Source organism: Ictalurus punctatus, chromosome 1 (genome assembly GCF_001660625.3).
Source record: "Ictalurus punctatus breed USDA103 chromosome 1, Coco_2.0, whole genome shotgun sequence".
NCBI classification, from domain to species: Eukaryota; Metazoa; Chordata; class Actinopteri; order Siluriformes; family Ictaluridae; genus Ictalurus; species Ictalurus punctatus.
In genome coordinates, this window is record NC_030416.2 from 23103181 (window position 1) to 23118864 (window position 15684).

General features: G+C 36.5%; 1 protein-coding gene across 3 annotated transcripts in view; it reads right to left on the bottom strand.

The window, feature by feature from the left end:
* Positions 1-3999: 3999 nt before the first annotated feature.
* The window catches only part of rragca (Ras-related GTP binding Ca), a 50830-nt gene continuing 39145 nt past the window's right edge, over positions 4000-15684 (bottom strand). For 2 of the 3 annotated variants that reach the window (XM_053679596.1, XM_047154115.2), the window contains 5 exons: positions 10270-10469; positions 8538-8652; positions 8253-8395; positions 7853-8001; positions 4000-7289 (listed from right to left, as the gene is read on the bottom strand). In XM_053679596.1, coding sequence (XP_053535571.1) covers positions 7135-7289; positions 7853-8001; positions 8253-8395; positions 8538-8652; positions 10270-10469 — 762 coding nt within the window. In that variant the 3' untranslated portion in view covers positions 4000-7134. 3 annotated transcript variants of the gene reach the window in all.

A 15684-nucleotide genomic window follows, 5' to 3' on the forward strand; every position in this document is an offset into this window, starting at 1 on the left:
TGGAGGGGATGGGAAGTGTGGCATCAGTTTTGATAAAGCAAAGCAATTTCAAGGGCTGCTATTCAGCCAAATTACAGTTGTACATCATGCTGCTCCCTTCCCCCTCCCCTTTGTACAACTGTGATGTTAACATTTCATTTGCATGTCTGCTAACACACACACACACTGCGTCCATACAGAACCTTGGGCTAAACAGTTACTCATCAAGAACCAAATAATAGCACTGGCTCCATCTAGTGAGTACAGAATGGCACGTCAGCTGGTCTGTGCTGTGATGCATAATCACATTATTTCCTAATATCTGCTCATACATCTGTACATTTGCTTTAATCCATAGAGCCAGAGTTCTGTCTCTTTACTTTTGCTCCTTACAGATAATGCATGAAAAGCAGTACTAGTTCAATTACCGTCATTAAATAGAGTTCTGTTTGCACTTTGAAAAATTATGAACATTTACAATCTGCATACAATACTATTAAAATTAATTACCTAATTGCAGTTATAGAGAATGTATTCAATTACTTAATAGATTTGAGAGCCTGAAATAGACAAAAATAAATAAATAAATAAATACATAAATAAATAAAAAGGACCACACCATAGACACAAGGATACAGTTTGATAATAGTAAATATTTTAGCAGGGCCATTTGTAAAACCTTAAGAATAAAATTGAAAATAATTTTTGTTTTTCAAAGCATCACATAATACACCAATTGAAATACAATACTCACCACGTCTGTATCACTTCTCTTAAGATGGTGCTGAAAAGAATTTCAGACACGGATATCCTGGATGGGGAACAGTGTGACTTCAGCACAAGCAAATCTGCAGTGTAATAACTGACAGTGATTGCTCATGGAGACTTTAAATCAAGGACATGTATTTGGCCTTACAATGTCAAGTGAACAAAGGGAGCAGGGAATACAGAATCTGATCTCTACAGTGGATATTAATTGTAAGATTACACCAGGGAAATCAGCTTCAGATTCTTGTTTTGAGCAAACTGTGGCCATGGAAGATCACTCTTCTACACTAGCTCTTGATGAAAGTTACCAGTGTGAGCTGAACATATTGCTGAACAGCAATCCTGCTTACCCTTCTCTTTACTTTAGCATGTAATCATTCACTTATTTGTCAAAATAATTATTAAGTTTAGGTTTGCTGTTTTTTTTTTGTTTTGTTTTGTTTTGTTTGGGGGGGGGGTCACATTATCACAGCCTTTACTTATTCCTTACTTACTACTATCTTTTATATATTGTTTTAATTTTGGTCATAATTTAATTGAATACTACTACTACTACTAATAATAATAATAATAATAATAATAATAATAATAATAATAATAATAATAATAATAATATATGTAGATTTTTATTATGTGCTGATTTTTTGTTTTGTTTTGCCAGAGAGCCAATGCTGGGTCTGAAAAATAAATGTAAATGCATATAAACTCAGCAAAAAAAGAAATTTCCTCTCACATTCCACTGCTTTTATTTCCAGCAAATTTTTTAACGAGAGTAAATATTTGTATTAACATAAAAACCTTCAACAACTGAGACATAAACTGAACAAGTTTCACAGATTTGATGAACAGAAATGGAATAATGAGTCCCTGAACAAAGAGGGGGTCAATATTAAAAGTAACAGTCAGTATCTGGTGTCCTCCAGCTGCTTTAAGTATTACAGAGCAACTCATCCTTATGGACTGCACCAGAATTGTCAGTTCTTGCTGTGAGATGTTACTCCACTCTTTCACCAAGGCTTCCACAATTTACAAGTTCTTGATCACGTCTGGAGGGTCACATGGTTACATGTAATTTTCCACTGCAAGGATGATCAGCTGTCCTTCCTGTCTCCCTGTAGCACTGTCTTAAGCGTCTTACATTACAGACATTACAGTTTATTGCTCTGAACACATCTGCACTCCTCATGCCTCCCTGCAGCAGGTCTATGGCTTGATCACGCAGGTGAGCAGGAACCCTAGACATCTTTCTTCTGGTGTTTTTCAGAGTCAGTAGAAACGTCTCTTTAGTGTCCTAAGTTATTGTAACTGTGACCTTAATTACCTACCGCCTGTACACTGTTAGTGTCTTAAGGACTGTTCCACAGGTGCATGTGCAATAATTGTTCATGGAACAAGCATGAAAAACATTGTTTAAACCCTTTCCAATAAAGATTTGTAAAGCTTATTTGGATTTTACAAAATTATCTTTAAAATACAGTGTCCTGAAAAATGGGACATTTCGTTTTTTGCTGAGGGTGTATTGTGTAACTTGCCAAACTAATAGCAACTCAACACCCAATCAGTAAGACAAGAACAACTGTTAATAAAATTAACTCTGAACTATAAATCATCAAAGACTTTGAGACATGACAACATACGTATATAAACACTTCATATAACTAACTCCATGACATTTGATTTAAATTGGTTTATTTCCATGCTTTAGTAAGAAATTAGTCATTCTAAGGTAAACAATACTGCAGGCAGGGCGAGACAATGTGCAGTGAAACAGCATGCTACTTGAGGGCAGCAGGAAGCCATTTAGAGGATCTATTGCTGAATATTTACCAGAAATTAGTAGCTTAATGAAGTGGATAAAATTCTGTCACTGTTTCATTGCATCTAAATTGTGTGGAAGTGGATTTTAACTGCCGTGCCTACTTTTCATAATGACTCGTGACAATAGCTGCGAGGCTTATTGGCTTCACCAGCATCTTACGTTCCAAATGCCAGGCTCGCATTAAAATATGCAAACTATTCTGTTACACAATGCAGTATACACTTGTGCTAATTCATAGCCTGTTAATATTATTAGTTGGAGAACGTTGAATTCAGAAGCGTTTTCTCTTGCCAGAAAGGTTTGTCCGCACTGTTAGAGCACACTTACAGGGCTTGCATTAAATCTCTGTGGTTGTACCACACAATTTGGTTTTAAAAAAGATGAAAAAAGAAGAAGAAAAGCTTGTGAATTCTGCATTGTCTTTTGTCAGATGTCTCCATTATCAGTGGGCTAGCTGAGATCAGCAGTGTTTCATTAACTCCAGACTGAAGAAAAGCCAGGTTCTCCAAAGAACATAGTCACCTCATAGGTCTCGACTCTCTCTCTCTCTCTCTCTCACACACACACACACACACACACAATCCTGATCTACATATTATGTCAGATAATCCCAGGAATGTGAGCAGTTTTTCCCCCTCAGGTGGAACCAGCCTGCCAGAGAAATGTTTTATTCTACATCACATCAGCAGATATTAGAATATAAAATCTTTAGTACTCAATGTTCTAAAGATTCTACAAGGTGTCCCAAAAGTCTCCATACATAGGGGAAATTAACACTTTTTAGCAAAATGTCTTCCAGAATTTTTTATACTTGGTTTATATCAGTTATTTTTATTTTATATATATATATATATATATTTTTTTTTTTTACAGATAGCCTTTAAGAACGCCTTTGACGAAGAACATATTGAAATCATTCTCGTGGCTGGATCGAGAAGCTGTTGCTCGATTGCGATGGACTTTAACAGGAAACATGGCGAGCACATCACACGCAGCACTGTTGCCAAATTTATTAACAAATTCAAAAACACTCTAAGTATTGCAGATTAAACGAGAAGTGAACGTCCATGAACATCTGCTGGAGACTTTGTGGACACCTGTATATTAGAGCCTAGTTATCTTTAGTCACGGTCTTAATAGTAACACAATGCACAACACCTACCTTAAATTCAGATGTTTTTACTAAAACATTATTTCATAATTAACATTAAATGTATAATTTCAATCTGTATATTTCATTACTAATATGGCTCGCTCAAAGCTTTTACCTCAACCCCTTCGCTTTTTTCAGTGTCCCCGCTTGTTTAGTTCTTGTTCTCGTGATGCTCTTCTCTGTATTGGATTATTCTCCTAATGTAGGGGTTCTCACACATTTTGTAGCCAGAGACCAACTACAAAAATACAACTACACAAAAAAAAAAAAAAATCCAGACTTTCTCATATACATATTTATTGAAACATTATTTAAAATTGTACAATAATTTGTCTATTTTTGAATTCATTATCAGAGTTTTATGATGAGAAATCTTTTCAACATGTCAAAACACAAGTAAGTACAAGGTGATATTATTTATAGCCTGCTTGTTTTTGAGATCAAGTGACTAATCAAACAGGCTAATAATGATAAGAACTCAATAATATCTAGGAGCTTTGATAATAGTGGGCTATGACTTCTACTGCTGTAACTAAATAAATAAATAAAAAATCAACCACTGATCACCTGGTTTTGCTTCATGGACCCCACAGTCAGTCATTCAACTAACTAATAGACAGGGTGTCCCAAACGTCTCCATACGTAGGGGACTATGTTTGCCAGCACCACGTCGATTGTGCCTTCATCAGTGGATATTCATGGATGTCCACATCCAGTCTTTTTGAATTCGTTAAGAAGTTTGGTAACAGTCATGTGTTTTGAGCAGGATGATCAGTGTAAATTGTTATTTTGTTTAAAGACCCCCCCCCATTTAGTACTGCCCTTCAGACACTAAATAAGATAGTTATATGTCTCCCAGAAGACAACATACTAACAATTTACACGATCATTCTGTTCAAAAGTTTACACACCCCTGGCTCTTAATGCATTATGTTGCCTTCTTGAACAACAGTGAATGTTTGCACCTTATGTAATAGTTGTGTACGAGTCCCTCAGTTGTCCTCACTGTGAAAAAGATGGATCTCAACATCATATAGTCACTGTTGGAAAGAGGTCAAATATGCAGAAGATGCTGGAAAAGCAGAGAATGTGCAGGACCTGGAGAATTTTTCTGAAGAACTGTGAGCAGTTTAACTGCTCAGGACAAACAAGTGACTCATGAACAACTATCACAAAAACAAAAACAGGCGTGGATCAGCCAGGTAAAAAGACACAGTATTAAGAATCAAGGGCATGTCAACTTTTGAACGGGGTAATTTTTTAAAAATAAATTCAGTTATTATTGTGGCTTGCGGACTATATGCAATGTGAAATAGCTTATTCAGGACAGTACCAAATAAAAAACAAGGGATTTTATGATCCATCTTATTTTGTTAACAATATTAAGATTAACATTAAGCAAGGGGTATGCAAACTTTTGGGCACAACTATATTTTATATATATATATATATATATATATATATTCGAGAAAGAATTTGCTAAAAAGTGTTAATTTCCCCTAAATATGGAGACTTTTGAGTCACCCTGTATGAATTTCCCCAGGTCTTCTACACTGCTCATTCATAACATCCAAACCACAACCTCCATAAAGTAAAAGTAAGGTACAACAGCCTAAGGAAAAGTATTATTGCCAGAAATCTGAGTGAACAGCACTCTAGATGGGATCATACATTTCATGAAGAGGCAATGGGTTTGCAAAGTGAGGATCTGTGTTTATATTGGTTTGTATTGTGTTCAAAACTGACACTGACCAATATATCTGATGTGCAAGGTAGCTACAGTACACCAAGCAGCATGACTTCAGTGCATGTTTTATTTCTTGTGAATGGTAACATTTGTAGCAGAACATAGGCCAGATATAATCTCATATGCAATCTGAAAAGCAAGAATCACAAGAGGTCTGGAGAAATACTCTGGTAAGGTTAGAATGAGAGATTTGGTTGTTCCTTCTTTGATTTCATTTATATTGGGTTAGTGCACATCCCCTAACACCTCAAAAAAAAATTTTTTTTACATGGATTCAGCAGACACGCTTGGAATGAGTGTGACGGATTATCGGCTACAACGTGGAATCTTATGATCAATTTTTACCCCAAATAAAATACTCGTAATTCTGTGAAAAGAGTGAAAGTGAATACGTCAGTGATAGAAGATACTGGCACCACACAACCCGGAATGTAGTTCATTCAAACGTTCATTCTGACTCGAACCACCGTGAGCGGAGATGTACAGAGTCTCCGAGACCAAGCAGCTAAACAAAAGTGAGTGCAATCACAGTGTCCTACCGCTTAACTGTACAATTATTTCCCTGTTTTGTAACATTCGGAGTGAGAGATGAGGGCTGCACAGCTAAACCGCTTAATAGCAAAAATAACAGCTTTGGACTCAAAGGAGTCATTTCATGACTCAGCTTTGGAGTCATTTCGACACAAAAGACTGTGATTCCACTTTAATTATAACGCAGCCGACTACTAAATCCTTATATCTATGACAGCACGACACTTTTAATGAGTGCTCTGTGAACATTCCATCATTGTTGTCTGACAAAGCATCAGGGTTTCTCTGGAGACAAGAATAACTTTATTTCAATTAGTTATTAATTTTTTAAAAATACAATTATTTTGTTACAACTGTGCAGCCCTGTGTGTGAGGTCACATCACCACTGTGAGCCTCAACAGGAAGGAAAGGAACGCACATACATAAATACACACGCGCACACACCTCCTTCACACAAACAGGCTACACAATGCACTTTAATCCCTTTTCACACTCCCTGGAAAACCTTTAAAAACGCAACAGCTTAGGAAATTGGATTAGGTAAATGTTGTAAGCAGGTACTTGCATCATGCAAGTCTCCTCTATATAAGGCTTCACAAGCATTGTTGTGTACACATAGCCAGCTCTACCATCGGTGCCCAATAGCAAGTACCATCACATTTTCTGCCATTGGATTAAACCAGATGCTTTGTAGAATCAGCTCATGAGGCCAGGAGTATAACAGTACAGGGTTCATTCAGCTGCTGTTGCTCAGGTAGCGGTCAGTGTGTGAAGGCTTTGTGCAGAGAGGGCCACACTGCGTTCCCCTCGGTTTGCATTTCTTGTCATTTGATTGCGGTCTAGTATTATTCTTTTCAACCAGTGTGTTAATGCCATTTAATAACACAAAAAGGGCTAACTTCTTGTGCATCTTCCCTTCTGTCCTATTGCTTACCCCGTTATGCTGCAAACGTCCACCCCATTGCTCTGTGTTCTCTTTCAGAGGCTTTAGAGTCCTTTGCTCTGTGTATAAGGCATTTGGGAGCAGGCAGAATGGTTGGCATGGCAGTGTGCCTCCCATTTATTGTCTTTCGGTCTCTTTTTCCACCGACTCCCTCTTCCTCTCTATTCTTTTCCTCCTCTCATCTTTGCATTCTCTACACGGTGCTCCGGGGGGTGCCATTCAGTGCCACCGTCTTCATCAAGCAGGGCGTTCCAGCAGCCTGAGCTCCCATCCTCGGTGTGGACAGACCAACCTCAAACACTTCATGAATCGCTTTCCGGAAACAGTGGAAATTGTAGTCTATTAAGCCTATAATTCAAAAGAGAAGCATGTGCTAAAATGACTTACAAAATAATTTCTGCCACTGTGTAGAACTAATACTGTATATCTGAACAGAATAGAGTGGGGATCAGAATCACAGTTGAATAATTCATTCAATTATTCAACTGTGATATTGGTGAGCTTAGCCAACGTTACACTTTCTATACGGTTGTGTAATAATTATTTATGCATAGATTTTTTTATTTAAAAAGACAAAGAAAATGTAGACTTTAAATCATGCAATAGGGGAAAAAAAATGCTCTAAAGGTACAATAACTGCAATAATATAATTCCAAGATTTAAGTCAAATGATTCAATACAGGGGAGATGGGATTCAGATCTAGAGGGCCACTTTATGGCAGAGTCAGCATTTTACTGCATTTAATACTCTGCAACGAATTTTGAGTGCTGGAAGTGTGAATACCACAATGGGCTGTGATCCTCCAGGACCGGAGTCTAACACTCTCATGTAAACCATTTAACAGGAATATTTAATGCCACTGGTGAACCTTAATTAAAGGGTTAAATGAGGGGGAGGAAAAGCTGTTAACCTTTGCGCTCGAAGCTCTCTTCTCTAAGAATACAGACAAGGGCAAGAAACTTGGTGACTTCTTTCAGGTAGAGGACAGTGGTGTTATTGAGTTTAATGATCGCCATTGACTCCTTGTCATAGGCACTGCCACTGCCATCTTCCTTTAATCTGTACAGATAAAACAAAAACCTGTTAGACACCATTACTACCAGATAGAAAATGCAACATACCGTAAATGTGAAACTGACATTTTAGTCACATATGCACATTAATAAAAAAAATATAGAAAGACAGAAATAATAAGACTGAGGAGAATACTGCAACACTGATGCACTACATGTGAGTATGCACACATATTTAAGCTAAAGCAGTGTATACACTATGAATTTATGAATTAACTCTGAAATCTGCAGTTTTACCCATAGATGCACGACACGTCAATGACCACGTCAATCATGTCACAGCACAGCTCATAGGACTGCATGTCTACCGGTGAACTGTCTGTGGCGATGTAGATCTTACTAACCACATCGAACAGGAAAGCCTTTTCAATCCCTGAATTCTGTCAGCAAGAAAGCAGAAGAGGTGTAGAGGAAGACTGTGAGACACAATGTCAAACAGGTCTCAATGCAGCATTTTCTATATGAAAAATAAAAAAAAGATTCAAAGCTTATATTTTATAAGGAGGATAATAAAGTACATACAGAAATAAAAATGTTGAGAAGGTTCTCCAGGGTTGGCAGCTGGGGAATGAGCTTCTGAACCACTTTACTGAACGCCTCAAATATAGAGTGGTCATAGATACTTGTCAAATAGAAGCTGCCCAAAAAAACAAAACAATCAAAAAACACACGGACAAGATAAGAATTAGGTTTGCAGAAATCCAGCACTTTCAAACTGATTTCTGATTACAGTTCCAATTACCCTTTAAAACGACTGCCGCTTGCAACAATAAAAGAATAGCAAAAGTCACGTAGTTAAACTAAAGCATGCATGTACCTGAGTGCAAGACCATGAAAACTAATACAGATGGAAAGCTATTTTCCAAAAGATGTGAAGTGAAAACAAAAGCTGGATCAAGTGAACACACTTCACATCTAATGCATCTAGGCTACAGAGTCATTTAACTCTCACACACCCAGATTAATTTACACAGAGCAAAGGGTTTGTAATGGCTTACAGTGCTGTGTAAATGTTTCAAATACTATGAGGATTGGATATGAAAAAATGACAAGCAGGCCTATCATCAGTTATTATTATTATTATAATTACTATCATTACTACTACTACTACTACTACTACTACAACAACAACAGCAACATTACTACTACTACTACTACTACAAAACATTAATTTAATTAACACATTAATTTAAATATACTTTAATACAATTTAATAATTATAACATAAGACAATAGGAAATACGAAAAATTATCAAATTATTTACTTTTTTTTTATACAAAAAAGTAAATAAGCTGAAATAATATAAAAGTAAAAACAATGCTAAACGAAAATGAATAACTTTTTCAATGAACAGCATTTGACAAATAAATGCATTAAATACTAAAGTACAGAACCAGGTTTGGAAATTGAGGTGCCCTTCTGAATATCGGAGGATTACAGTATCTCAGCAGCCCTACTGAAATCCCATTTTGAGCAGTTAATGTTTAACGCTCAGCGCTCACACACACACACACACACACACACATCCCATTTGATTCGGTTTTCTTTATTTGTAGTAAATTTCAGTTTGTATTTCAATCCAACTTTAGCCTGTTCATCTTGAGCCATCTTTGGACAAGGGCCTAAGGGGAATGTGGCACTGTTGATCAGAGCATGCAGAACATGTGGTATGTATTGTACTCCTCCCCTCTGGCCAAAACAAGCCATGAGCACACACTCCCAAGTCCTCGTCAATTCTGTTGCTGAGCTGTACTCACAGTGATGCCAAAGCACAAGAACTTCTGCGTTATCTTTGTGTAAGCTTAGCAAATGATAAATATTTGCTAAACCTACTAATCCATTACCCTGTTTAACATACCAAATAGTTTTTCTTTTCTTAAATTATATTACAAGTAGAACTGCAAAGCATTATTGGTATTTTACTATTGGTTTACGTAAAGTTTATACTGTGTTTCTCAGGAAAGACTTTCTTTTTTATTTTTACCACTGTGCAAACCTATGACCCAATGAAAGTAGCAAATTCTATTGCAATACACTATTTATGCAATAGCGGCACTGTTTAGCATGTATTAAATTTTTTATAAACTTAATATTGCAAAAGCCAGCATCACATAGGGCAGCTGGAAACTGGGGAGAAGGTGATGAAAAAGCAACAGTAATGCTTTTTGTGAAGACACTTGATTTGCTTAGTATTTCACAATTCACAGAAAGACAAATGCACTGCATTCAAGACAAAAAGAAAAAAAAGCTTACCTAAGATGCAGTTTCTCCAAGCTGGCATCAGCCAGGTCATCATTAGCCCTCTGGTGAATATCCCTCTGCGTCTCAATTTTGTGGTCGTCAGACAGGCCGTCAACTTTATGGATGAACACTTCAAAGTTGATTTCAGGGTTGACGCGATAGGCCCGAGATACCGTTAAGTGGAGTCTGCCAAGAGCCTCCACGTAGTCATCCTATAAGAGAGAAAACAGATATAAAACAAGACCATGTCCCCATGGTTTATTTGATTCCCAAGAACACAAAATGTGGTCAAAGCAGGGTGACAATAAAGCATATGATGTATGTGGCACATTTCTCAGTATGGCATTCTATAGGACTGGGAAACCTAAGCAAAAAATTTCATATAGTATTTAAAATAATGTTTGATGATAGAAAGTGTGTGTACATCATTTCACATTTTTATGAAAATGAAACCTCTTTTGGGGATTTCCTCAATCGTGGCCATTTCCCGATTTGATGGATGACGCTGGTCCTCGAATGACCTTTGTCACAATCTTATACGCAAGGAATAATGCATGAAGGACCGTGCTGTTATACAAAAATAATACACGTTGGGGTGGTGTGACACATTATCACCCTCAAGTGGATTTACATTCCACTCACACCACAGAAATTTGCCAACTGTTACAATTTTTTAATTTATTAACAAATGACTCATTGTGTTTTGTTGTTTTTTTTAAAACTGTTTATAGTTGCATTTAATGTTATGGAACTTCTTGAGACAAGTTAGTTCTTGCTATCACTTACAATATACACATCTAACAGAAAACTTCACAATATCAATGATTATATGTTTTTCTTTGTTCAACACCACCACACTTCTTTAAACCCATTCATTATTAGCCTTATGTGGAACATCAATCATATATGATTAGATATGTCCCTGTGAATAAGCTTAGACTGTAAAAACGCTAGTATTACGTTTATATTACTGCGCTAATTCTGTCATCTATGTTACAGTTGGAAGTACAGTCAGAGCTGTGCTGTTATTCAAAAACTAATGCACACCTCCTGATCCAAGAATGCAACTGTGCTGTGGCATAGATAAAAAGAGATAACTGGTGAAGCTTCATTATTTGCACTGTAGTCAAGGTGTCATAACTATTCATTGGCTATGGCTGTTTATTTGCTAGGATGCTCCGACTAGATATTAATTGGACAAGTATTACAAAAAAGGTGTAAAATGAGTCTCATAGCTCTCCCTTCCACATATAGAGTAAATAGAAATAGTTATTATTATTATTATTATTCATTTTTAGATTAAAAGTAATTAATTGCTATTAATTAATAGCTAATTAATTGCTAATATGAAACAATTGTGCTAAGATAAACAAGCAAGTTAAGAGTTAAAAATAAAAAGTATCCATCACCAAGACAGAATGTGACTGAGACACTCCTGCTTCACTCCTTTCTGCCAAAGCCACCAGCGTATGTGGAAAAGGAAACGCAACCAATTAGAAAACAGCTATGCTGTAGGGCAAAAACATGAGGTGCTTATCAATTAATTTTGAGGCACTAGTATTTTTGTTCTTAATCAGGAGATACACTGTACCAAACTGCAGAAGTAGGTGTGATTTGCAAGCATTACGTCTGTGTTGGTGCGATTAATGATTGCTGTGAGATGTTGCTAGATTTCAGGATTTACTTTTTTTTTTTTGTTTGTTTTTTTTTTTTAAAAGTCCTTAGATCATTAAATAAAGGTCATTAATCAATTATCAAAGTTTAGGTTTAGGCCTGCTTACAGACTACGTAACATGAAGACCACAAACACGGATGCAGAAAAAGGAAGCAGCAGAGAAGCATCTTTCACAACATACAGTACAACACCGGATTTGGTTAAGTTAAAGTGGAACATCTCATCCGTAAATACCACTGTAGGGAAGGACGTCATAAGCTGACCTATTCATGAAAACCGATTTGTGAGCATTCCATATGACAGGAAAGAAGTCACCGAGGGTTATATTTGGAAAAAGAGACATTTCTATAGTGGAACAAGAAGCTAGAAGATAAATGCTGACATCGGACAACGAATCATGAATTGCCAAGCCACAAGTACTTCTCAAACAGCTCTGAAGCTGCTACTCAAGATCAAATCACTCAAAGGCTGCTTCACTTTTCTTCTACTCATTTGTCTTCTAACTTAAGAAGTAATTTAAGGCAAAAGTCAGTATCTGCTAGGGCTGCACGATCGTTTTTAAACGAAAATCACGATTTGAAAGCGTGCAATTTCCAAATCGCAAGCGCTGCGGTTATTTCAATTAAGGACCATCAAATATGTTAACAAGCCTTGTTGACGGTTTTCTTCCGGAGCATTTTACGTTTGACACAGAGTTTAACCAATAGGGGGCATTAACACTGCACATGCTGAGTGAATGAGTCAAGAACGTCATTTGGAAAAGATGAGCAGGAGCTAGGCTTGCTGCGATAGTCTGTGTTCCCAGAGTTACACGGTGTTCGACTGCACACTGATCACCCACTGTCGTTTTGCTTTTTTATAGTAATAAAAATCATTTAGTTCAGTTAGAGAACGGACGCTACAATTAAAACCTGAACACGTCTGCTCAGTTCAGCATGAGCCGAAAGAGTCGCAGCACAGATCAGATTTCATTTATCACGTGACAAGTGTGAGGCGAGCTGACTGACAACACGACAGCCGAAGATTTGGTTTCAAAAGTTTTAGATTTAATCTAAGTGAGTTTGTCATTGTACTGCTTTGTTGTGTTAAGAATAGTCCATTAAGAATAGTAATAAACCCACCATTCAAGCAATTGCCGCCTCCGAATTGCCATTAATTTGAACGCGAAAGGGAAATGCGCACGGCAGCATGAGCATTCATAAGCGATTTAAAAGCGAGGGGGGAAAAGTAGGAAACACTCCAATGGGATTCATACTTTCCCACTGGCCATACAGGAGAAAACATCGCTTCTGGATTGAAAGATGCGTTAGCTGACTGGGATCTGAACGAAGAAGGCCAGGTGTGCATCACCACAGACAATGCAGCCAAAATAATACAGGCAGTGAAAATAAATAGATGGAGCAGGCTTCAGTGTTTTGGTCACAGACTCCTCTTACTATATATATAAATTTTATAATCTATATTCATATAGAATACATAATCATATACACGTGTCATTTTGAACAATTAGAATTCAAACTGTTAACATAGCTAATGTTGAATATTTAATTTATATATAACAACAACAGTGATAATTCTACAGCACTGGTTGAGCTTTGTTAACAGAATTTTCTGCATATACTATTATTTGTTTCAAATTTCAGTATTCAGCTTGTTTTAAAGAACTTTGTATTACGAACAAATATAAATTATTAATGAACAGTGGTGTATGTGTATAAATTAACATTAACTTAAATAAATGCTGGGGTTATTTGCTTGATTTGTCATGACAGATGGTAGCATCATGACAGCTTTATTTGAGGGAGGAGAAAAAAATTAAATAAAATTTGCCACAATGTTGAAGTGGTTTTAAATAATCACTAACACTAGAAACGGCATTGTTTTGTTTGTTTATTGTAGTGTTGGAAGATAAATTTGTGATTATTCTTTCCCAAATTTCTCTGTCTGGGGATTAATAAAAAGTATTATCTAATTATCTTATCTTTCTTTGATGCTGTTTTCCTTTTTTTTTCTTTTTTTAAATAGTCAATCGCATTTTAAATCGCACATAATTTTGATCATAAAAATCACAATTAGATTTTTTCTCTAAATCGTGCAGCCTTAGTATCTGTTAATTGTATCAAAACTGGATGTGTTGTTTTTGGCGTGCCATGTAATGGCAATGGATTAATCAATAGCCTTAAAATTAACCATCAAACCACCATCTATTTAATTATATTTTTGTTTCCCTCTATAAACAGTTACTACATTAGTCGGTCAGCAAAAATATATATGGGTTGTAGCATCGGTGAACATGTACATGCTACTAGGGTGAAATATTAACTGACAAAAGCAAAACAACAATCATGAGGAAAATGTTGTACAGTTTAAGGATAATGTATTGTTCAATGAAGCACTACTCTTAACCTAAGGAATCTAAAATATTTTTTATACCACATGACGCTTACACATAATATCATCTTAAGGTCACCTAAAAAACACAATACAATTATCTGTCATGAGATGAATGAAATGATCTTATTTCAGAACCACATGCGTTCTAATGCCTATTAGCTAATCAGACGATGTTCTCGAGCTTGAAATGAGTCATCAAATATAAGCTGCAAAACGTCATGCTCAAAGTAAGAAAATGGTACAGAGGCCGTGTCACATGTTTCAGCTTTATATATCAAGGCTTGAATTTCCAGGCTTTATATAGAGTGTGAATTACTGACCAAAGTCCCAGTTAAGAATCAACAGCTTGAGATCAGGTTTAATGTCAGTGTTGTTATTCTGTTTATTTTGTTATCAAGGCATTCATTTTGATATACTGATTTGAATAACTGTAAGGATTTATAGTGTGCAGTTTTTTTTTGTTTTGTTTTGTTTTTTAAGGGTTTTGTATTTTAAGAGCTGTCTCAATAACAAAATCTTTTGAAATGCACTGGAACATTCTCTCCCTAAAAAAAAAAAAAAAAAACACAAAAAAAAAACAAACAAAAAAAGCACAACTAAAGTCAGGGAGCATCGATGCTCACTTTGTTCCTTTACTGGAAATGACATCATATTTTTTGATATATATGAACTCTCATCCAACTTCGTCTACTTTGTAAGTAGTTTGTTATCGTTGTTGTAGCTCTCAAATGATTACTTACACTTGCAATTTTATTTGATGTTCTACATATGGTTTTTCTGAGTCTAACAACTTTTTAGTGTTTAATGATTTTTTTTTTTAAATCCACTAGCTAGCCTATTGGTACTTTTCCACTGCACAGTACGGCTCGACTCTGTAGTACTCACGATGGACGTATCGCCGGCAAATGTCTATTTAGAAGGTGTACAAATTGAACAAGTGCAAGACTTAAAATATTTGGGGTCCTTGGTCCAAGAGAAGATTTTGCCTTGGTCGCAGAAGTCCTAAGCTGAATCAGCCAAGCTACAGCAGCAGTTGCGTCGCTTAAATGGTGCCTGTGGCAAAAGGCTAACATCACCATTGTGACCAAAATGCACCTCTTCCGGACCTTGATTATTCCAATATTGCTATACACTGCAGAGACTTGGACCGTTCTCAAGTCCAAAATTAACAAGCTCGAGGTCTTCCAAATACGATGTCTCAGACAGTTCCTAGGTGTCTTCCAGCATGATCCACTTCGGAATGAATTTATTTGGCATGAAGGCGATGACCAGCTAACAATTGAAGAGGCGATCCAGAAAAGACGTCTGCAGTGATTCGGGCATGTTTGCCGAATGGACAATGACCGACTACCGCTCCA